Source organism: Astatotilapia calliptera, chromosome 12 (genome assembly GCF_964374335.1).
Source record: "Astatotilapia calliptera chromosome 12, fAstCal68.1, whole genome shotgun sequence".
Lineage (NCBI taxonomy): Eukaryota > Metazoa > Chordata > Actinopteri > Cichliformes > Cichlidae > Astatotilapia > Astatotilapia calliptera.
The window spans coordinates 21,073,045-21,098,191 of record NC_137433.1 but is presented as its reverse complement, the minus strand read 5'-3'; the positions used below and the strand labels follow the sequence as shown (position 1 = coordinate 21,098,191).

At 41.2% G+C, this 25,147-nt stretch overlaps 2 protein-coding genes and 1 long non-coding RNA gene across 4 annotated transcripts in view; 1 reads left to right on the top strand and 2 right to left on the bottom strand.

Annotated features, from left to right (window-relative positions):
• Positions 1–2,407, bottom strand: part of LOC113033280 (coronin-1C-A) — a 39,625-nt gene extending 37,218 nt beyond the window's left edge. The window contains exons 1-2 of the mRNA XM_026186931.2: positions 2,308–2,407; positions 1,014–1,101 (exon numbers count right to left, since the gene is read on the bottom strand). The gene's annotated coding sequence lies outside the window, so the exon portion shown is untranslated. The remainder of the gene's footprint in view (positions 1–1,013; positions 1,102–2,307) is intronic.
• A 2,019-nt stretch (positions 2,408–4,426) lies between these two features.
• Positions 4,427–24,463, bottom strand: ssh1a (slingshot protein phosphatase 1a). Of its 2 annotated transcripts, XM_026187470.2 has the most exons (15): positions 24,224–24,463; positions 22,224–22,261; positions 15,071–15,171; positions 12,971–13,035; positions 12,333–12,454; positions 11,881–11,949; positions 11,645–11,710; positions 11,168–11,362; positions 10,966–11,059; positions 9,898–10,026; positions 9,625–9,671; positions 9,362–9,508; positions 7,926–8,126; positions 7,165–7,837; positions 4,427–7,055 (listed from the first exon to the last, which is right to left on the bottom strand). In XM_026187470.2, the coding sequence occupies exons 1-15, from the start codon at positions 24,302–24,304 to the stop codon at positions 5,949–5,951; spliced, it is 3,135 nt and encodes a 1,044-aa protein (XP_026043255.2). In that variant the 5' UTR covers positions 24,305–24,463; the 3' UTR covers positions 4,427–5,948. The 2 variants fall into 2 exon arrangements, with proteins under 2 accessions (XP_026043255.2, XP_026043256.2); XM_026187471.2 differs by lacking the exons at positions 22,224–22,261; positions 24,224–24,463 and adding an exon at positions 17,312–17,544.
• On the top strand, positions 23,447–24,932 carry LOC145432116 (uncharacterized). Its single transcript, XR_013912390.1, has 2 exons — positions 23,447–23,550; positions 24,135–24,932. It is a non-coding gene; the product is annotated as an uncharacterized LOC145432116 (long non-coding RNA).
• The last annotated feature ends 215 nt before the right edge of the window (positions 24,933–25,147 follow it).

Below are 25,147 nucleotides of genomic sequence, written 5' to 3'. Positions count from 1 at the left end.
GTAGGGAGATGTGTATATTCATTTAACTGAGGGTCTGTGTTGTATATCAGCAGGCTTCTCCGGAGAAACATTATCCTCCACAGCTGACTGCAGCTATTGCTCTTACAAATATGATGGAGGTGTCATTGGTGCTTATGAAGATAAATGGTCAGAAAATATTACAGCCTTAGCAAGAGGAGGTAAAATGAACTATTATTAAGCCAAGCATAAGGGGGGGGGATTACAATTACGCTGAAGAGAAACCTTTCCATGAGTGTGTCTAATTGTTTAATGGGTTACTACCCACCAAACTGCAGCAGTAAGCAGAGAAAATGGTTAAATACAATGAACAATGATCTGGACACGGAGTCTGTTTCCTGTCTACGGCCTCATCACCCATCTGTGTGACAACATATGACTGCTCTTGTCTTATCATCTGACAGGCCTGCATGCTGGCCAGAGACATGTTGAAAGGGGCTAATGTTATCACAAAGCAATGGTGGCATAACTCTGTGGAGAAGCTGTGATAATGAAAGAGAGTGCAGATGTGCATGATAGCACACATAAAAGGCAGAAGGAGATGTGAGGACATCAAGTGAAAACAAGTGACACGTCTGCTTTCCTTCACGTCATGCGGCCTAGTCAGGTTGAAGCCAGTGTCGTAGCTCAGTAGAATTCACATTCACAGATTATCCTCCACCTACTCTCTCACTCATTGTAGGGAACCCCTTCCCTTAAGGCATTTCATCCATGCTAACAACAATTCGTGAATTATCCGGTCTCATCCCTCCTGAATGCCCAAAGCCCATCACTTGATCCCCATGTGCTCTGTTGCTCCAGCATACTCAGACATCCAGGAATTCAAAACCAGTGAGGCACAAACCAAAGTTTCAGCATGTGGAAAATACACAACTTACTGTTTCCCTAAGCTTTGATAAGCACAAGAGAGCAACAAGCTTAGCTTGCTGCTCCCAAAATACACTGGGCGTAATATTAAATATTACGCCCAGGAATATGTTGCAGCTGACACTTACCAGTTAGACGCTGTAGCCAAGTCGATCGCTCCTCGCTCAGGACTGACAGAGTGCTCTTTGTTGGTTGTTTGGTGATGATCGGTCCTCCCTCAAATAAACCAGCAACAGGAGCCTTATATTACATCCATGTGATGTCACAGCACATTTGACTAATAAGATCAGGGGGCGCTTGGACTTGTAGATTTATTTTTTGCTGTCTTGGAGATGTAAAATTAAATATCTCTAACACTGTTTGGACACACGGTTTATGAAGAACAGAAATAGTCGATCAGAAACAGAAATCATCAATCATCACTGGGGGAGGGCAGTCAGCAGCACAGTGTAATTGCAACAATGGATATGTATATTCAATGGCCACTTCATTAGGTATGCCTGTTCAGCGAAAACATCTAACCAGCAAATCACATGACTTGCAGACATGACATGCTGAAGTTTGAACTGAGCATCAGAATCAGGAAGAAAGGTGATTTAAGCGACTTTAGAGGTGATATTGTTGTTGGTGCCAGAGTTTCAAAAACTCAGTTGTCTGGTTCAAAATGCCTTGTTGATGTCAGAGGACACGGTAAATCAATTAACCACTGGTTGCAACCAAAGTATAACTTCAACCAGTGGAAGTCCACACCAGGTGTAACTCCTGCCAACTAAGAAGAGGAGACTGAGCCCTCGATTATTTTATGAGCACAGTGGATAACGTGTCATGTCACAAAGCTCAAACTGACTTCTTAAACATGACAGTGAGTTCACTGTACTCACATGGCCTTCACAGTCACCAGATCTTAATCCAATAGAGCACTTTGGGATGTGATGCAACAGGAGAGTCAATATGCACCAAAATCTCGGAGAAATGTTTCGAGCATTTTGTAGAATTAAGACAACCTGTGGGGGGAGGGGCCACCCTGGTGCTAGCATGGTGTCACTAATAAAGTGGCCAGTTTGTGTATATTTGAAAACAACAGCTTCAGTGGAAATGACAAATACAAGTAGATGAGAACAAAGACATAAGACACAAGGCAGACAAGCCCCACTAGCAAATATAGAAAATGACTTAGTTTGTTTTTGCTTCAATATGAATCTGTGTGATCAGGGTGAAACACAGGCCTACTGTAGGACACAGGCAGGACTGTTGCTATTTTACTCACTTCAACCCACTTGGAGGGTGATTACGTTTGCTAACTGTGTTAAAGTCCAACCAATTGAGGCTGTAGATTAAACGTGTAATGCTGTTGGGTTTTTAAACAATTTCCTTTTAGATTTAATTCCAAATCCTTGCATGTATTTTTCTTTAATTGTTTACCTTTTGTCCGTGTCTTCTGTGTTTCCTCGCGTCTTCCTCTGTTTGTCGTGTCTTAATTATGGCCGCTTCCCCTTTTAATTTGGTGATTGCTTTTCCTTGTGCGCTTATTTCCTCCTGCTTTCGAATACATTTCTTGAGTTTGGTTTAGTTTAGTTTTATTCCCCTCCTTCTGCTAGATAAAAAAAAAAAGTTGATTCGTGTTTTTATTTGTTAACATTTTTTATAATTTAAATAAATTAAAAATATATATGTGTGTGTGTGTGTGTGTGTGTGTGTGTGTGTGTGTGGGGGGGGGGGGGGGATCTGAACTTCCTCGGACTCTTACCCAAGTGTTACGAGCTTAGCATTTTTTTTACACCTCTGTCCAGCAGTTAAGAAAAGCAGGGTTGTTGTTTTTTTATGTTGTGTCTGGGATAAACCGTGAGCATTTGTATGCCCAGGGGAGTGGGATATTATCTGAAAACAGCTCTGGCCATTTCTTTTGTTTGCGCTTGGTTACTGGAGTAACGTCCCAAACAGGATGTGTCCTCAGATAATAAAACAAAAGTGGAGGTGCTGCAGCCAAGAATTCATCGGCAGACGAAGGGGAAGAGGGGCCCGTCCACACCCACCGGCCGCTTACTGAAAGCTACTGTGCCGACAGACAGGCAGCCAGTGTTCTTATAAGCCGGTGTGTTTGAGTTTATAAAGGTCACTTTGAATCTAATCTCTAAAAAAAAACAATCTGTTACTAGTTTAGCGCGATGTTTAACTCGAAGCAGGCTTTTTTTTTTTAGCAGATTAATGCGCCTGTTTACAACTGTTTAACAGGTTACATCAGGGGACTAGTCATTCATTTCACATCCGTTGACAAACTAGTCCAAGTAGAAATGGGTTTTATTCACACACATACATACACACACACACGATATAAAACTGCAGCTTAGCCACCTCACTTCCTCATCACACGCTATTCTGTGCACAGGAGCAGCATTCATACACACGGTCACGCAGGCCTGCAGAAACAGGAGTCTGTAAATTAACTCATGCACTGATGTCATGCAAACACTGACGGGAAGCCAGATGTTATATAACCTGGCTGTTAGAAAATATTTCCTCTGCCAAAGCGTACAGATGAGGGCACAATCATGATGTAATGTCAGGGCGCACACTCCATCACAGTGGATTCGTGTATTTCGTTATTATGTCTGAATATCTGTGCCGGACAGTTCGAACATTCATGAAGATTATTCTAGCTGTTTGTGTTCACCAAAACATTTCAAAGACTAAAACCTTTTATTTATTACAAGTTCAAAAACTTATTTTTCCATTTGCCATCCATCCACATTGTTTGTAATTTGAACATGGAAAAAAAAATAGAGATACTGACTGGGCACGACAGAGAAAAAATGAGTTGTAAAAATGCAAGGAAACGGAAATAATCGCAAAACAATAAAATACAAAAGAAAAAAAAACATTTTGGTTTTTAAATGCAAAAGATCGTGGAATAAAAACTTATTCCACAGGTACGTGTTGTTTTGAATCTGTAAATTAAGTTGGATTAAGTTACCCAGTCAGGGTTACCATAGGTGATAATCATGTATATTATGGCTCAAAATGTTATATTTTTCCTCCAAGGAACCACTTTGCTGTATTGTTTTGAAAGTGGTCTTGAGAACAACTTGGTGAAAAAATGATTTTCAATTGTATTTTTGGCAGTTTATTACTAGCAGCTTGTCACAAAAACAGCAAATTTGTTCCCACTTTAGTTGAATCTATGAAAAATGTCAGACACATAGACAAGTCTTTTCACACAAAGACGACTTGGTATGATAAGAAAGGTGTTCATACCAAGTATTAACTTTAAAGCTGGTTAGAATTATTCAAACTCCATTTTTGCTTTATAGACTGTATTTCCATGTGTGTTATTTTGTATTGTTGTTGTATGTTATTTTTCCATTTACTTTATCTTCATGAACCAGTTCTTAACTGTTGGGGGCTCAGTTTTGAGACGACTGTGATTCCTGTCGGTCCCCTCTGGCATTTGACCCCGAATTGCAACGTTTGGATCTTTTACGAAATCCTGAGTAACTCTTCAGTTTTGAAAGAATTATGCTCAGAGAGGGAAGAGCAAAAGCAATTATGTAAAAGAAATGTTTATTTCCATAATTAACACATACAGTACAGTATCTTTACCAACATAAAAAGTGCAATATGCATTCAAACTACAGCAATGTACAGTACAAAAATTACTGCATACTTAAATATAAAAAGAAAATGGTTACCAAACCATGAAGTAACCTACTGTGATCGCTGTCACGTCAGTGTGACAAAAGCTTCAGAACTCATTAATGATATGAGTGTAAAAGCTTAACAGCTATGAGCCCGGTGACTCCAACGAGTCTCTTTTGTTTCTCCCAAAAGGTGCAAAACAGATGTGACAGCATTTAAATATGTACGTGATTGACGTTATGATTCACATGTTTTATACAGCTTCAACGGCATTTCCTATTTAAGACAGCCAAAATTAAAAAACTTAAAAAAACAAAAAAAACAAAAACACTTTGGTCTTTCACATTGGAAAAAAAAAAAAAAAAGTAAAAAAATGTTGTGAGCTAAAAATGTTGGCAACCCTTAAATAATTTTAAGGTAAAGAATGTTGTAATGTTTTCTGTTGTTTTGTCAAGAATGTTCAGCTAACTTTAGCTGTCATAAATCCCCAGTTTCTGTCACGCTTTATGATTTTCAGCCATGTAGTGTGACTCCACACTCCGCTCTCCAAGAACAGTGAACATTGTAGGGAATGATGAGGTCAATAACATTACTCCAATGTTATTTTGGAAGATAGCTTGTTGTGTACCAGTATTCACTCAATAAAAAAGCAGTGCAAAGGAACAACAAACTCAGAAATGTTTCTGTTTGTTGAGAACAGTGAGCGTGCCTCTGGCAAAAAGTTACCTCTCCTCTCTACTCTCATCCCATTCACTCACTCAGGGACTAACACATAGTAAATGCATTAAAATGGATTTAAAAACCAAACTGATTTCCTCACTTTAACTAGACATCAGCAACTGAACTGACTTGAACTCTTGGTTGGCGTTCATGTGAGCAAAAGCTCCATGAACACAACATGAGGTAACCATTAATTTTACAACCCGCTAGCATCTTAAACATAAACCGTGTGGTAAACAACTATGTTTATTCAACAGTTTGCTTTATGTGAAGCTCTTTGAGGGAATCAAGTTCATCAATGTAGGCTACCACTTTGTACCCGACAGATAAAAATAAGAAAAGTGCCAGTGGACACCAAATTAAAGGTTACAGATCACCGTACCGTCTCGTTCTGCGGACGAACACACAGCTCTGTGCCTCTGGTCTCGTAGGTAAGGCACTTGTTTGTCCATAAATCAAACAACTTAGAGGTGAACTGATGGCTTTACACACTTCTCAGATACAGCAATATGACTTTCATCACTGTGAACAGCAGTTTGAGAAACAATGTGGCAAAGGAGAGCATACACTCCTTATAACAACAGTTGGCTTTCTTTTTATTTTCTCAGACTCGACCCTTTCCCGTTTCCAGAATCTGTACAACCTTCTTCAGCCCCGCAGGGTGACAGAAGAGGGGATGAGTGGACCGTATACAGCCTCCACTTGATTTGTCAGCTTCTAGGTTCACCTGGTCGTGCCCTCTCTGGAGTGTGCAAGTCCTTGCGGGGCCGGGATAGCGCAGAGGTGGTCGGGGAGTCCCAGTCCAAGCTGGGGTCTGGCTCTGGCGACAGTGAGAGGAGCAGGAGTGTTCCTGCATCTGAGGAGCAGACTGAACACAGGTCCTCGGAGGACAGGTTGAGGCTGCCCAACTTGGCCAGCGAGTTGGACCGCTTCAGCCTCGAGGGCACAGTAAGGCCTGCTAGCCGCATGCGGGTCTCGATCTCCTGTGCCCTCTGGCGTACGAGGCCAGGCTTCCCCCTCACGCTCCTCAGGCTGTCACTGCTGGAGCTGCGTGTCAAGGTGGAGCCGTGAGGCGAGGAGGTGGGTGTAAGCAGCCCAGACCCCACCACCCCCAACAAGGCTTCATTGGTCAGTGGCACGACCAGTGGCTCTAACCGCACTTGGCATGGCGTTGAAGATTTAGCGAAGTCGCTGGAGAACTCCTCGTCCTCCTCAGTGTGAAAGGGACTCTTTTGGGACATTTGGCATCCGTGCAAAGGCTTCAGAGAGTTCAGGCTTTCCTGAGATAAACCCGCAAGTCTCTCTAGTCTCTCTGCACGGCGGCGGACCAACCCAGATTGTCGCAGCTGTAAAAGGGTCTCCTGTTGTTGGCCAAGGTAGCAAGCCACTGCAGGCTTGTCGTCCTCAGAATCGATTTTCATCAGCTCAGGGAGAGCCTCTGAGGCACTAGCAGACTGACTCTCATCAAGCTCAGTCTTTACTTCAGAGAACTCCCCATTATGCTCAGGCTCTACTAACTGCAGTGATTCTCCAAGCTGTTCCTCTCTTTCAAGTGGAGCCTTGGTTGGGGAGGCAGCACAGTTGGCACAGTCACACAGAGGCCCACAGGGGCACCGCAGTCCCACTGAGGATCTGAGGCCTTCAGATGAGGTATGGGACTGTAGGAATGAAGCACTTGGGACTTCGGGAGGAGTCAGGTTAAGGCAACGCTTAGAAGCCAAGTTTGGAGAATCTCGTTTCAGATAAGACTTGGTCTGATCACACCAAGGCAGTGGCGTAGAAGCATCGGCTGGAAGAAGGATGGAGGAAGCTTTTTTCTAAATAAAGACGGCGCAGAAAAACAAATGCAACAATCAACAGTTATTTATGCAAATATTTAGCATTTTCAGTCTGAAATATGGGCTAAACTTCAATTTTCAAACTTACATTGTAGTTGCATGGAGTGCTGAAATGGTTGTTATTGTTGGAATTTTCATTGAGACTTGCCAGGTCCATCCCATTACCCTCTACTTCGACATCTTGCGTTTCACCACCGCCTTCATCATCTGGCTGCATTAATACCTCCATCTCTGCCTCCTCCTTTTGCACGTCCTCCTCCTCCTCCTCCTCCACTGTGCTGAATTCCAGCCTCAGACGCAGCTCCTCAAGGGGCTCCGGACCGCGACTGCAGGTCTGGGCCGCAGTCCCCTCTGCCGTCGGCCCAAAGTGGGGGAGCGGCAAGCCCTCACGGCCATCAAAGGCCTCGTCATCCAGCAGAGCATCCCTTTCCACATCCTCAATTTCTATAAAGACCTTCTCCATGCCGAGAAGGGGAGGGCCGCGCACAGGTGTTGATGGTTCACTGTCCAGCGCAGAGTCAGAGAGACGGCGGAAGTAATAGTTGTTGTAGGCTGGGTCGTTCTCCAGGGGAACAGTCCTGCATGGGGAGGGGCACGCTGCACCTTTATCAGATAGTGCTTCCTCACAGCAGGGAGACATTCCTGGATCTGGAGTCAGGATGCCTCCCTCCTCTCCTCTGCAGCACTGAGCCATTCCCTGCTGTCCCTCGGCCATCTCACAGTCTCCGTCTGGATGCCAGAGCTTGTTGTGCCGTTGTTTACTGAAAACAGAGAGAGACCAAACACAAGTTTAAAAAAGCTTAAAGAGTTCACCTACAATTTATGCATAGATCAATCGAGGGATTATACCTGGCATCCAAGATGCCTTCGTATTCTGCCAGCTGTCTCATGAAAGCTGGGTTGGGTCGCGTGATGCTCCTCTTTTGCTTGACAAAGTTATAAGCTTTCTCTAGCGACCAGCCGTACTCCTTCATGGCATAAGCGATGACGGTGGAGGCAGACCGACTGACACCCATCTTGCAGTGAACGAGACACTTGGAGCGGTTCTTTCTGTGGGAAGGAATACATGCACATTTTTATAAAACACACATAAACATCAATTAGCAATGAAAATAACCAAATAAACTACAAACTTTCTTGTTCCACATTTGCCTTCGTCTCATCTGAAAAACTGTTGAGGTTGGATAGTAGATTAAAAACAAAAGAGGCATCTGAGGACTAATTTTCTTAATAAGTAAACCAGACTCATTCTATTACTCGATTCAGCTGTTTTGTGAAAGGGATGATCAAAGTAAACCAGAAAATGCTGAAACGGTTTTACACTTATTAAGCAATATTTTGGAACACACACGTGATAAAATAATCATGTGAGGTTTGTTTTCTCAATTGTTTACTTTGTTCTCTCCTTGCTGCTCCTTCTCTCACTCCCAAAATCTCTCTTTTTCCACTTGTGGCCTCAGCTTATGGACTTGAGCACCTCCCCAACACTTAAACTGGTGGATCCCTTTATTTCCCCACTGTGTGAACTTTATCAAAGCAAATTTTGTGTTAATCAGCACTTCAAGAACCTGCCTGGCTGGTTCAAGTGTTGTCAGAAAATATGATCCCTAAAGCAGGAAGTTAAGCTGGAATTCTGTTTTTCTGCTACATAACAGATTGTTAACTAAACCTGTTCAACTTCTTTTTAACACAAATATCTAAACATTCAATCACATGGGAACACCTCAATGGCTTTTAGTCATTTAGACACGGTCATGACAACCTGCTGAAGTTTAAACTGAGCATCAGAATTGGGGAGAAAGGCAGTTTAAGTGAACGTGGCATGGTTGTTTGTGCCAGACAGGCTTGTGGTGGTGGTGCAATAGTATGAAGGATATTTGCTACCAGCCGAACACTAAACTCCACAGCCTACCTGAGTATTACATAAAACAGTGGGGCCATCTTATGACAGCTGCTTCCAGCAGGATAATCCAAGAGAGCACCTTTGGGCTGTGGTGGAACAGGGGATTCGCATCATCTGCTGCGTGATGCTATCATGTCAATATGGACCAAAATCTCTGAGGAATGTTTCCTTGTTGAATTTACGGCATAAAGAATTTTAGGCAGTTCTGACTGCAAAAGGGGGTCTGACCTAGTATTAGCAAGGTGTGCCCTCAGCTGTATATTTATATGTACTAATGTGTTACTTCACTAAAATACTAGCTTTGTTGACAGTAAGTCTCTAGTGATGATGACATACAGATAGTTATATCATCGACATGTTTTCTGTTCCACTCAGGACTCACTTTGCTTTAACAATGAAGTTATATGTGTCGTTCCAGTGAGCAAGCAGGTCGGTGGCCTCTTCATCGTAGACGCGTATGTTGTGATAACTGAATGTGCCTGGAAAGAAGTTGTCTATTTCTCGGGTTACATTGAGTATATAGGCCACCCTGGGGAGGAAAGATAACATGAACTCATCAACAGCATTCTTTCTTGCTCAAATCATAATGAAAATATGTTTTTTTATGTGAATATCTGAGCTTCTCTATTATCTAAAATAAATCACCCTGACTCTTGCAGCTCCTCCAAATTAGATGCATTCCATTCAGAGCCCTAAAAAACAAAATGAGAGAAAATAATGTTTAGACTGGGTATATTTTCAAATCTTCGGGAGACTGTTCTTTCTCCAAAACAATGATTTTAAAGGCAAGATTACTTTAACACTAATGTTCCTTTGGGGTAGAACAGAAAAGGAATCATTTTATCTCAGCTACTCGCAGGAAACAACAGATGTAGCAAATGTTTCTGTCAATGTAAGAGACAGCATTAGTTTTCCCACCAGGTAGACATGGTCAAAGATGAGGGTGGCTTTGTCCATCTGACCCAGGATCAACAGCATCTCATTATCAATGAACTCTTTGTATTCCTTAAGGTTGCAGTTCATGTGTTGCTCCAACTCTGTACGGATCTGAACAAAAAACAACAACATAAACCCCCCCAAAAAAACAACACAGCATGACTTATGTGTGAAGGGCAATAAACACACATTTAAGTGATCTCTTTTAACAAGTTAGTCCATTGATTTTTATTTCATCAAGTGACCTACCAAAACAAAGGACAGGGGCTATTCAAAAATCTTTTATCTTGCAAGCTAGACAGTCAAAAATTGACATTAAGAAATGGCAGTTAAAGCAATAACATGGAGGTATTGACAACATCTTAAAGACTATTAATACTTTCAGATACAACTGCCCATCTGCTGGGTGAAACCTAAGCAGAATATTGACCTTCATATAACTGCAAAGGAGCTGCAGGAAGGTTTAGCTGACACAAGTGGCACTGCACCTCTCCACTCTGCAGCACTGATGCAGAAACAGGATCTACATCTAAAAAGGAAATCCTACCTGCAACCTCATCACAGAAGACTAAAGCATTGCGCTTGGGTAAGCCCAATTCACTGTATCCGTTTCTTGATGAAGAGACTACAGTGACCAAATTTAAGTAAAAAACAAATCCAATCGAGAGCTCAACAAGCACAAAGTGTATGGAGTGGCATTCAGAGTTTCCTAAACAGAAACTCTGCAGGGAGACTTTATGCTATATGGTAAAAAGTGAATAAAATCCTAAATCAAGAATAGAAAAGATAAATGGTGTAAAGAGGGGTTAGTAACAACTAACTTGGTAGGATAGCCAAATGCTATAATTTAAGTTAATGAGAAAAAAGTAGGATGCATGTTTAGGTGTTTGCTTAGTAGTTCTTTTCACTTCCAAAGCAAGAAATTTGCACAGGCGTGCCCAAGTATTTCCATAAATAATGATAAATCTTTAAAGAATAAAATTTAAAGGAAGCCTTTCAAAACTAAACCACATGAAATGGAAAGTAAATGACTTTTTTTTTTTTTTAAACCTGTTTGGAGGTGACGTTCTCAAGGTCCTGGCACGTCATGATGCTTCTGAGTTTTGCTTTAATAAGGCACTCTGTCCTCTCTCTCTCTGAAGGCCTGCAAAATATGATGTCTCATGAAACTCTCAGCACTTGTTAAAGACAGCTGCTCCAAAAGAATCTGAACCCATTTCAACAAAATTTAAGTTGGACCGTGTTTACTGACTTGTCGACAAACATGGTGGGTGAGTCTGGTCGTGTGGTCTCCAAGTCCTTCATGGCGTTCCACTCGTTGATGCAGCTCTGGTCTGAAGCAATGCAGCTCTCATAGTAGCCCATCCAGGTGAGAGCCATTCCTCCAGGGAAATAGTTATACCTGCGTGAAACCTCGCATGCTTTGTGCAGAACCTGCAGGGCTGACCTAGATGGTTGTTGAATAGGAAAATAAAGAATTGATAGTTTGATTCTCTTTAATGATGAAAAAAATAATAATAAAATAAAATCACATGATTGTGTTGTTTACAGTTTGGCCTTGTGCACTTTTGTGCACATATGTCTTTATGCCAGTAGGTGGCATATTGAGCACTGCCTCAGCCTGCACCATTGCAGCAGAGTCTGTCTATTAGGGGATTTATTGTTGTGTGCCATGAAAGTCAACTGTAGCAGCCAGCCACTGTGACTCCGGGGGTTGATCATTACTCACCACATAGCCTGCACTGACACGGGTTTGAAGACATGAGTCCGACCTGCCGTGTTCACAGTAAAACCCCTGAGGAGCAAATAAAACAGATGGTTACTATGTGTTCATCTAAAGTGTCAGGGATGGATGCAAAAAAAAAAAAAAAAAGCAGCACGATAATGCTCCAGCTGTGGCCTCTGTCCTTAAAACAAGGGTCATAAAGAAAGAATTAAAAAAAAAAAAAAAAAAACCAAACTCACCCATCTCCATCCAAGTGGATCTTTGTATCGCTCCACAGAGGTAGCACCATGCCTATCGAGCAGCTTTTACTGGAAAAGTAGAATAAAAAAGGCAAAAAGGGGGGATGAAAGAACAATGTTTACATGGACTTTTAATTCAGTTGTTACAAGAAATTTGTATTTTGTTTAAAACTACTAGCTTCACAGGTAACTCCATACCTCCAACAGAGAAATGGTAACATTTAAATGTCAACTGTTTTAAGGTACAAAGGTTTGAGCTTGTGTGTGACTAGAAACAAGGACATATTTTAAGCTTCAGTCAGAGTGGTGCAGGTGAGTGCTATCTACATTCACAAGTACATATTGTATAAAGTATTTCATCTGTCTTGTTCAGAATAAACACAAAGTCAATAAAAATATCAAATCTTTAATGGAGCTTAGCCTTTAAGAATATTAAACTCTACATATTTTACCAGTCTTTGTTGGTGAAGTCGATTCCCAGAAGGATGTTCTCCTCTGTGTCTTGTCGCCCACTGGTGTACACCACCACCATGTACCGCACACGATCTGACCATGCACTCTCCAGCCGTACCGCCTGCACAAGACACAAACAGTGGAATTCAAAGTGTTTCATCCAGGTTATAAAATTTCAAAACACTAATTTAAGTATTTATATAATAATTAAAATGTAAACATTGTGTTAACTGCCTTCACACAGGCAGAAAAGCTAATGCACAGGAGAAGCAAGAAAATTCTGGTAAACTGCTTTTCTGTCCAACAAAGTGTCGCACGCTTGATGCAACAGGGTAGCTGAGTGCTCAGGATGTGTGCGGGCACATAGGTGGTAAACATAAAGTGGGTAACACATACACCCCTATGCTATGGAAACATGTTGTAATGCTCTCCTGAGTATGTTCAAACCTGCCCTTGTGAGCTAATAATTACAGTGAGCAAATAAGCATCTGATTACACAATAAAATGCATTCTGGAGGGTTTGTTAGTCACTGGTCTCACTGTGTGTGTGTGTGTGTGTGTGTGTGTGTGTGTGTGTGTGTGTGTGTGTGTGCATATTTCCATCTAGATGTATGAACAGATTTAAGCTGTCTCTTACCAGTTTGATTCTGTCCTCTGATCGAAGAATGTTTATCATCACCTGCAGGTGTTGAGGTAAGTCACCTGTTGAGGTGGTGACAGTTATTATAAATTTTCATCAGCATACACACATTTGTAGTTTGAAAACAATAAGGAGAATTAAGGAGAATAAAAAGCAAGCACAGTGGCTTATTAAATGCACTGCTGCAGGATACTGAAGGTAAGTGAAATTAGGCTGCTCCCTAGTGTTGAACATCAAGGCCAAAACTAATACCTGCTCCTGGAAAAACGAACAGATCACCTGCTCAGTGATTCTTATCAGCTGACAAAACGTGAACTGACAATGAAATTGCATGCACAAATTTATCTAACCACAACAACTCAAGAACTTGTCTTGGCTCCTTTTATATCACTGAGTGATCTATCTGCCAAGACATGTCAGTGGAGCTGGATAATAAAACAGGGCGTGAAGATGGACCAGCAGTTGATAGAGAGCCAGCTATTTTGAAATATGTCACAACAGGTCAGGAGAAACAAACTGACATCCTGACTGGTTTAACTTACAGATACTGGCATGAGACAAGGTAAAAGACTCTTTCTGGCAGTGTCATGTCATTTCTCTGCTCTGATTTTTGGGCCAGGCTTAAACTATATACATTATATTTAAAACCTACAAATAAAAAAAAGAGGAGGATCAACACTATATTGAAGGTATTCTAAAGCTCCTCCACCAAGTTATTGCTTTCAGTACTAAAACATTACTCTGAATTTATTTGACAGACCCTGTTTATGCTTTGGGTTCCTTCTTCATAGCTGTTAGAAATAAATCCTCAGAAAACTATTCACATGCTGTGGACCAAAGTCAAGTGAGTTCCTAACACTAACAGCTGCAAGTTACCAGTCATACTCAACACATAAATGCATTGTTTTGTTAGTCTCGTTTAAACTAGTTCAACTTAAAGTCTTCACTTAAACCACTGAGCCTGGAGAGAAGTTAACAACAACCAAACAGCTCACTCATATGTAAAGTCAAACACGTCACAGCCACATAAATATTGACTCCCAGATTGCAGAGCATTGTATTTTTAATGTCATGGTTATTTCCACAAAACTGGTTGATGAGACCAAAATATTTTATTCCCACAGAGCAGTTGTTCTTCTCATGCACGTTTTGCATGAATCCCTCTCACTGTTCTGCACTTTTCGTTTCTTAAAGGCCAGAGTTACTGGGAAATTACACAAGTATTTCCATAGTAAAATGTGTTTGAGGACAAAGTAGGACCTTCAAATATGTGGGTTACCTGACAAAGTGGCTGGCAGCATAGACCAAGCTGCCAGCCGCAGCCAGCACTTGCCAAGTGACTTGGCAGTGCTTCAACTGTTGGCTAGTGTTAAAGACCCATAATGTCATTGGACTGACTCGTAAGCCTTATGTCTTTAAAGCTATAATTGTGTCTTTCAAAAGTGATTAAAGATACATGCAAGTTCAGTTCAACTTGTAACGAAACCTCTGACTTTAATCAATAGAAAATCAATTACAGATAAATCACTAGTTTAAGTTCAAACAGGCCTCACAGGAGTGTAACCATAAATGAGAGACTTAAAACAATTTGCATAATGGTTCTATTTCTACAATATCCAAATTCCAGTATTCTATTGCAATATAATGGTATTGTGGCATTAATTTACACAAAGAACCACAAACTCGGTTTCACATAAAAAATTAAACTTGAATAATTTTGTTTATCTTGCTTGAGCTAAAATGATGAAAAACTACCAAACAAAGTCACAAAAGGGAAATCTGAGTACAACTGTTTATAGTTACTAGGTAAAGTTAACACAAGCAAAGTAGTTCAAATGATAAGGCCCTCCTTTAATCGTCAGCAGAAGTTTTGTCCACAGTGCTAACATACGCTGGATTTAAGCACTAATCTGCCTAAGCTACACGTCTGGAACATGCTTATCAACGAGGCAGCCTCCATTCTCCACACCTCAGCCGCAAACATCTGCTGCAGTGTTAGGAAGTTTACCAGCTAACCTGGATGAGAAGTCTAATGAAGAGATTCACAAGCTCATGAGTTCAGTTTGGGTGAATGACGTGGGTATTGTAGTGTCTCACCTGCATGTTTGTGATGAGGATGTGCTTTCTGGCCCTGGTGACTGCTTCCCTGCTGCAGAAAGAGAGCAGCACCCTTCACCATGAAGAAGCTCTCACTCAGGCTGCAAACAAATGAGAGGAAAGTCAGGGGTTACACATCTTTAGAAAAGACACACTGTGTGTAAACTACAACTCAGCAGAGCAACAGCTCAGGTTGCTCTTTGGAAAACTCAACCAAACAGTGGGACACGAGACAAATGAATTTTTTTTTTTTTTTTTTTTTTTTTAACAGGATGCTTCTGTTCAGTTGGAAACATCCAACGAGATGACAATAAATCCTGGTTGTCTGCTGAGGGCGAATTACCTCAACAGCTGAGTGGAAAAGCCCAGCTGCCATGTTACAGGCCCAGACGTCAGGTCTGCAGCCGCCATGAATCAAGCTTTGATCCTGAATGCTTATCTGTCTTTTTTCTGCTGCACTCAGATTTGACCTGTCAGGACTCCACTGTCTTGGTATAATGCAGCACAGGCCCAAATAACTGACCAAACTGCAGCTGTTTGCGGCGCTTAACCTCCACAAAGACCGAAAAGCAGCAATTACTACGTCACACCTGCTTGTAAAAATCCATGAGTTTTTCAGGTTAGGCTTAAGACGTGTCAACAGACGACACAAGTATGAAGGCGCAAAAATAAATAAATAAGTGAGGTGTTTCCTCCGGGCTGAATTCAATCATTCCATTTCACTGAAAAACAATGTCAACGCATTCATAAATCTACAGTACCTGGCAGCTGCGTGGAACACACGCATCACGTATTCTGTGTGTGCACTCTGGCAAACCAGGACATCTTTGAAAAAACAAAATCCTAACATGTACTAAAGAAGTGCCTGCCTGCAAATACGGTCGTCAGGAAATCACGGTTTTCAAGTTGTGTGAGCTTAGAAAGCAACACTGGCATCAGTTTATGATTATGAAAGAAAAGAAAAAATATTTTGCTTCTCAAGTTTGCAGAAGATTAATGAAAAGAATTGAGATGAAATCACACTTCCAGGGGAAACTGCCGATTACTGCAGTGGCTCCTAAGGTTGCCTCAGAGGAAAAACTCAAATATGAATTATTATCATAAATGTCCTCATCTGAATTAAATCAACTACTGCACATTTTTATATCCAGCTCTGGAATTCCTCTCCCAAACAGCCCTCTCTGATCATACTTTCACAACCCACATACACAAGAGCAAGCCTGGCTCAAAACAGATGATTTTGTGGGAACAAAGGATTTCGTTTTGTACACCTCACAATAAACTCCGGCCGCCCCCAGCAGCACAGCAAAAAAGTTTCAGTGACAAAGTATGGGGGCGGACACCTCTCAACAAGAGCTTTTTGTCTCACTTTGGAGGATTTTTGTTTCACTGTGTTCTCTGCTTGGGATTTATTACGCTGTCAGGAAGGTCTACTGTCAGGGAACGACTATATGTGCCAAAAGTGGCAATACCAAGAGCAAGAGCAGAGCAACAGCCCCATTATTGCTCAGCAATTTGCACAAAATCCATGCTGCCTTCATTTTCTAAGTTGTAATCCAACTGTAAGTTCACTGATCTTAACCTGTGATACTAGATAACTTCTAGCAAAAAAACCAAAAACCAAAAGTGCACTCTGGTGAAATTTGAGAATCTGTGAAACTTGTCCTCGTGTAAAATCAAGAGCTGTCCCGCAGCTTCACGATCACACTCAGACATCCTAATTGAACCTACTGTCTCTTACCCTGCAGCACCCTGCTATCAGCTTCTCCACAAACACTATGGCTAAAAATACATCTGGTATCAAAGCAAAACAAAAACAACAAATGACTATGAAAGAAAAGCTCGCCAGATAGCCAAAATGATTCAGCTAGAATGTGGAGTGCTGTACCCATACCTTATTTACATCATAGTGAAAAGATCACAGTGAAAAAGTCACAAGAGCACAGCTACTAACAGAATGATGGTGAATCCAAGATTTTGGAATCGCATAACTCCTTTTAACTGATGTTCATTATCTCATATCAGCAGGAAAAGTCCTAAAACCAACTTAGTCTGTTGACCTGAAAAGACACCATGGCATCTGTTAGAATAGAATCCAGCCAATCTTCAACAACTTATACTGACAGATTTTATTAAAAGTTAGAATATACCAAGTTGTTTAAAAATCTAACCACTATCATATCAGTGAAGGATTTCATTCTTAGCTGTTTAAATCCCATTTAGAAGTTAAACTTAACTTACATGCGGTTTATCTCACTCTGGGTCAACACTGCATTCTTCACAAAATAAGGTAGCATCTTCATCATGGCCTCCTCAATGGCTTCTACAACCAGATACATCCTGTTAACCCGAACCAGACACACGCGTCTCCTGCACGAGGTAACCCCTCTTGGTCAGCCTCCAGAAACAGCGAAGGAGCAAAGCAAGAGAAGAATGGTGGCTACAGCACTCTTGAGTGACAGACTGACTGACAGCCTGTACTCATCTGCGCTGCTCAGTAGAGAAGTGCCGCCTGTTCAGATGCCACTCCCTCCGTTTCACCTCCTCCTCCTCCCTCATGTGAGCGTCTCTTTGTGCAAGTCAGCCTTCTTCCTGCAGGGACATAGTGCAGCCTCCACCCGTTGCCTCAGGCTCACACAGCCAGTCTCCCTCGTCTCCCAGTCTGTCCTGTCTCTATCACACACTTTTGCAGTGTTACACTGAGCTCTGTTACGATTAAGATATTCCAGTATCACTCAAAGTGCAGATCTCCAGTATGAAATCTGTGTCAGCTGAGAATGACAAAGTTAAAGAGAGGTGGTTTCTTCCTTAGCTAATGCAGAACATTTATCTCCAGGATGTTGTGTTGCTAAAAACATGTCTGCAAAACGACGGAAAAGCAGGGGAAAAGCAAAACCACTTGAAAGACAAAAAAGCAGACTGAGGAATTTTGGCTTGAAACTCCCTAATGGGATGTCTCCATGCCACATTATAGGTCAACAGAATCCAAGGTAGTTCCTCCAGGCTGCTTGACACATGGGCCAAGCATGGCTGGATAGGACAGTAAGAACTGGCAACGTCCCAAAACTCCTAAATCTCATTATACGCAGGCTTATAAGGGAGGGATTATCTTGGCTCTTTCCTTAAAGTGGCCAGTGCTGGTTCTCACTCATTCACATGAACCACAAACAAACAACATTGTGTTATATTGTTGGAGATTACAAGAGGTGAAAACAAGCATATCTTCTATGTCTAATATGTCAGCAAGGACTATTGCTTTTAAATGCAGGTAAAGAAGGAAAATATGGAACTGAAATTAAATACAATGAGGCCATTATAGTTCACAACAATTGGTGAAACGTGCAGCCGCATGGTAGCCTAGGCTATAACTTTCCTTTGCACTTTCTCTTTCTCACCAAGCATTTAACCCCCCACACATTTACAATGAAGCGGCACTACTGTGTTAATCTGAGAAGATTGGCTAACAGACACTAACAATAGCTCTGCGACACGGATAACAAGATAGCCCTCCTTTTCTCCTCAACAATGGGACATCGTCTGTAACACCCGTGGTTACTAGCAGGTGCTGTACTCTACAAACTGCTCTGTGGCAGTCCAGGTGAAACCCTAAACAGCTTGATGTGCCAGGTGCAGGAAACAGAAGCGTAGACCTGAACATAGGAACTTATTCTGCATTTAAGGTCAAGCTTTAGAAGCAACAGGTAGGAATAAAGGCATGTCATTTAATTAAGGTGTAGGCTGTTCCTGTAAAAGTGTCCAGGTGGACCTGAATGGGGCCAAGCAGGACCAGATGTCTGCTAAAGCACTGCTCTGAGTCACCAGGTGAGCTGCTATGTTAGAAAGGTACTCTGGACTAGACTGAGCACTCACAAAGAGGCTACACAGAGGCTGTAACCAGGCGGGTTTATCCACGGTCTTAAGAGTGTTTTGCACACAGCAGCACAATAAGGGGAAAAAAGCCTCCTCTCGGGGCTGTCAGTTGCATAATGCTGGCATTTTTCTCACTGACACCACTGAAAGCAGTAAAGAGAGGGAGGGGCCAGACATGGAGGAACAGACCTCAAGTATCTGTGGAGTTTTGAAGGACCTGAACAAGAAACAAATAACGTCATCGTGTTACAGAGAAAAATAGACCCGGATCTGGTGATTCTACTGTAGTTTGTTCTGCCAAAAAAAAAAAAAAAAAAAAAAAAAAAAGAGTAAAAGTATTTACTTTCTGGACAATAAAAGTACAAGTATAATAGTGCCTGTGGACAACCTCATCTACCAGTCCTTCATCTCACTATCTGTGCTGTGCTTTCTTTCTCTAACGCACACATTAACACACATTTTTGTCCGATTCTGTGTCTTGCCCACCTCTGCTGTGTACAAGGTGGTAAAATGAAATCATTCCTTGGTTTAGCGCCATAGACACCTGCATGATGTTTATGTTGGCCCAAATCAACCCCTCCAATTCGTCATCATTATCGAGGTGGGCCAGGAACAGCGAGCACAAATACTCCCAGTTGGCAGATGCACAGCTGTCAATTAACAGATGCAACTACATATCTACCACAGAAGATAAGCAGTGCCTGTCAAGTAAAAGACAACTTATTACGCCTTACTATAAACATGAATTTACTGGCATTTTAACCACAGAATGTTATCTTACAGACTCCTCAAAAAATGAAAGAAATCTTGAGGCATGCCAGCACTCGCATCACACATAGATCATTCCCTCACACATGCATTGCTTGGGGACACAGCACAGAAGATTGCATAACTCCAAAAGAAACGAAGCTCTTAAAATGATGAATGTGCACACATCATCCAAAGTGAATAATAAGAAATCAGGGAATCAAGTTTATGAGAACAAAGAACTTTCAACAGGAGAAAAGAGAAATCTGTCAATATTAGTGACACACAAAGACCGGCTTTCTCGGTTTCACCGTCTTGACAAGTTTATTTTGTACATGGGACTAAGCTGTTACAAAAGTTATTGTATTGATTTGTTGTGAAATAAAAAGTCTGCCTGTGCTTTGAGATTCAGTTTGGCAGAGTTCATTTTTCAAAATACAGCGGTTACAGTCATTGCATTTAATGTTTTAAACCTTCACATCTTGCACAGTTATTGGAAGAAAACTTTTTTTAAAAATTGCTTCATGTTTTCTCTGTCAAAAATATTTACACATCTACATCAACATAAACTCAAAGAGCCTAAAACAGTGCATTTGCATTAATGTTACAAAAAGAATAAAATAACACACGATAAAGGGACAATTACTCTATTTTGAAAAAACACACCTCTTTCTCTCTCTCAAGCTGCCCCAGGGACTCAGAAGAAACTTTTGGAAGAAAACTGAGTTTATTACTGAACACAGCTGAGTCATAGAACTTGTAATGCATTAATCCCTTATCCAAAGATAACAAACCAAACATATTCAGCTTGGGAGTATTCACAAATTTGAATGCTCAAAACACAAGTTACTAGAGCCAAGTGGTTTCTTGAAATCATTGACTGTTCTAAAAATGCACTCTTGTTCTTGTTATAAGATCAGGAACACAAAGGGAAACCCACTTCAGACTGAAAAGAACAGATTACAACAATTATGGCTGCTGTACATTATAGTCATGTCAGATTTCTCATATTCCTACATAATATAAACACATAATATATATGATGCATTATTAGATACACCTGACATAGTTACTATGACCTGTAAAAGTTTAAACTGAGCATCAAAATGGAAAGAAAGCAGGCTGGTCAGAGTATTTCAGAAACTGCTGATCTACTGGGATTTTCCCACGCAGCCATCTTTAGGGTTTACCAGTGAGCGACAGCTGTCTGAGCAGAAATTCCTTGTTTATGCCAGAGTAGAATGGCGAGTCTGCTTTGATACAACAGAAAAGAAGAGCAACTAAAAAAAAAGCGCTTGCTGCAACCAAAGTATGTAGAAGAACATCTCCAAATGCACAACACGTTGAACGTTGAAGCAGATAAGCAACAGCAGCAGACGACTACACCAGATGCCATTTCTGGCAGCTAAGAACAGGAAACTGAATCTACAGGCTCACCAAAATTAGACGTCAATTTTGGTAGTGCAATCTTTAAGCACTTTGGTCTCCTTAGTCCACTGAGCATTGTTTAAATGCCACAGCCTACCGGAGTATGGATGCTGACCATGTCCATCCCTTTGTGACCACACTGTTCCCATCTTCTGATGGCTGCTTACATCAGAATAACACACCATGTCATGAAGCTCAAAAAGTCTCAAACTGGTTTCTTTAAAATGACAATGAGTTCACCGTGCTCAAATGGCTTACAGTGTCACTAGATCTTAATCCAACTGAGCACCTTTGAGATGTGGTGGAACAGGAAATTCACGTCATGACTGTGCCAACAAATCATCATCAACTGTGTGATGATACCAGCGTGGACCAGAGTCTCTGAGGAATGTTTTCAGCACCTTGCTGAATCTGTGCCACGTAGAATTAAGACAGTTCTCCAACCTGGTACTGGCAACTAACAAAGTGGCTACTGAGTGTACCTGACACATCCATCCGAACAGACTAGAGAGTCAGTAAGCATTTTTTTTCTTTTATCTACACTCATTAAACACTGCTTAATAATTTGCTTGCAGTCAAATACTTTTAAAAAAATGCTGATATTGTGTGTTTTTAATAAGTAAAAAGATCAAATCCTAAATGTTAAGTTTTTGTTTTTTTTTTCCAATCTATGCCACACACACACACACACACACACACACACACACACGGTCTGTTAAACAGCAAAAAAGAAAAGCTGTGGGAACGCCAAGTGACTCAGATAATGGCGCGCAGTCCAAGAACACGTTGATCGGTCTAAGTGCTGATAAATAAACAGACATAATTGTCAACATATTACATGATAGACTACTAGGAACAGCATGTTTTTTTTGTTTGGGTTTTTGTTTTTTTACAGTTGGCTTTTAAGAACTGTAGACTTTAATCAGACACACACCCACACGCTTTTTATGACCCTGACAATCAGGTGTGCTCATTCACCGATAGCGCCTTGTTTGCCAATATTCCAGGTTTTACTAAATGACTCAAAGGCAGATGCAGACAGTCAGTTGATAACACCTGTGTGGTACCATATCACAGAAAGCTTAAGCTAAATTTGAAGTAAACTTACCTCAGATTTACTCGCCGTTCATCTTCACTCCCAAAATCCTGCAACAGATAACAGAAAAGATTTATACCATACTGAAATCATTTCAACTGCACTGTTACTGCTATAGCAGAACTATAGTCTTGTCTGTATTTTACTAAGCACAAACTCTGATAAATGTATGCAAAAAAATCAAGCAGCAATAGAGGTGCTATACATTCAGCATCTACACTTTGGAAGATGAACATACAGAGATACTAAATTTTGATATAAAGCATACTTTCTAGGGTTACCACCACTACAGCTACTCATGTGATCAAATGATCTGTAAGAAAGCTGTACAACTTCAAACACCTATTCTTAACCGTATCAACAATGGCTCACCACAGCAGGATTGTAGGGATGCTAGGGTAGAGTTTGATTGAAAACATGACTCTGAAGTAAATGCCAGGGTAGTCAAGGTACATGTTTTACCTTCATTTTAAAGGCAGCCACACCACCAAGAGAAGCTTACAAGGTAAGAGTAGATAAGACTCTAAAGTTCATCAATATTTTGAAAGATGTTGTTCCAAAGACGATTTTTCTTGTCACAGTGAAGGTGCATTAAAGGCAATGGGACTCAGTTGATGCTGAATGTAACAAACATTCAGCTAAAAGGAAAAATAAAAATGAGGAGTACCATTCGTAGGGAGGACGGAAGGAAATCATTTTGCACGGGCTTCCACAAAGTAATGCACAGCGAGCTGAGTGTCTTTATTATTGTGCATAAGCATGAAAATAACCTCACACATTAGCTGCCTCATGCCTTCATACCAGTATCTCCTGCCTCCCTGTTTACCTCAGTTCTCCTTCCTCCCCTTCCTACAGTAGTCCTCCTCCACCCCACCCACCCCTCATGAGCAGATGACATCATAGTTGCAGCAGATTTCTGCCAGCTTTATCTGTCACACCTAAACAGCCGTCAGGCAACAATGACATACAGGGCAGGACCAAAAAAAAAAATCCCCTTTAGAAAAAGGAGACAATCTACTTGCACTAAATAACGTGTCACCATATTTATGAGTACAAAATAAGGTAGAAATAAGAAGTATTTCAGCCTATCCTTACCTAACACAGCTCACACACTTCTGGTTGTAAATAAAGCCAGCTATAGATAGTAATTCTAGTTTCTGTTACAGGCAGAGAGCAGCACAAGGTAAGCTTCTCTGCCTATAGCTGGTAGTTAGCGCCCCCATCTGGTAACGAATAACTACTTAAATAGCAAAGGGAACTTATTTTGAATGGCTTAAACCATTACTTCTTCTCAGTGAAAGTATGCAGAAAACTCAAACCGTGACTATCTACTGTTACAGTTAAGTATTAACAATTTCAGTTGTCGTCGTATGTGTCTGTTTGCCAGGAATATGGTATTTTCCCATGCTTAATCGCACGACCAACGACACAGCACGATGGAAATTAGAATAGCGATAATCTGTGTGTAACTGTTTCCAATTTGATTTCTGTAATAGGTATTTTATGGTCAAGTCCGCCGAGTCAAAACATCCACACAGCTTTAGTGTCAGTAAATTAATGCAAATATAGCAGCAGTGCATTAAGCTCCCTGACAGTGCTGTGTGCTTGATATATTTAAGAAAAACGTTAATTTTTAATGTCAGCCACTCACATCATAAACAGCTAACGTTAATGTTAGCCACAGCTCTTATCATTTATGAGGCACTTGTCAAACTAAGCTAACGTTAGCTCTTTAAAATGGACACCTGGCCAATTGAACAGGTGTGGCGTTTCTTTAATATTATTAAATAACAAAAAAAGATTTCACAGACTAATTGGAATAAGCGATAGTCAGCTACAACTCTCTGTAACGAAAACGTTTGCTAGCTACCATGAGCTAACAGCCTAGCATAACTAACTAGCTAATTCAGTCTCAATCAGCAGGCCTTCCTCTGGCAGCATCTCCCTCATCCTCACTCTGACACCACCACAACGGAGCATTGAAGCTTTGCTTCACTCGGCACCAAACTCACCTCCCCCGCGGTCGTAGTTGCTGTGCTGGCGGTGGAAGCGGCGCTCGGGGTCGGGGACCGCTGCAGAGTAACCAACGCCATGGCTGGGAGCTGAGGATGATGATGCACCGGCCGGCCGCTCTGGCCTGGTGAGCTGCAGCTAGCTGCTGGGCTAACGATACATACAGCTGACAGAGAGACTGATGATTGGAGGGAACCGAGCCGAGTTATCCTTTCAGGCAGGGCCCCCGGTGAAGGAAGTTATGCCTTCAATCCATCCCGGCGACACTTCTTTTGTAATTATGTAGTCATAATATAACTGCTAAACCTATGAATAACAGTGACATCACGGCAACTGACATGTACAGCAGCCTGTTTGTATGCGACCTTTAAACGAGGCAATTCAGGTTTACATAACAGGCTATTTACAACAGGATCGAAAACACAAACAAGGCTATGTAAAACCACACTCGTGGGTAGGAACAAAATGTAAAAATCGCGAAAGAAAGAAATATTCAAAAAGCTTTACAGATATACGAAAAATAAGCAATGTCTGAAATATGTTTTTACTATTTTGTTCAGAAGTAGGCGTGACTTGACTCATAATAATGTGCAAAATGCGACCCAAAGTACAATAACAATTTCATTATTATTATTATTGTTGTTATTGCTGTTCTGACTGCTTTTATAATAATGAATCAATATAATGGCATATCTGAATATACTTAAAGTGTTGCTTCTGCGTGTGTGTGTGTCCCCGTCAATCTGTGTTGAGGTGTGGCTTCATGAGACAGGAATGGCAATTTAATTTTTATTGCTGATTATTAACGTATCCTTTTTGCTTTACACCAGGTAATGTATTTCTGACTGTCGGTGGATTATTCTGATACTGATGGATATGCAGAACAGGACAGAACTTGCCACAGAATCTGCCCATTTTTTTTA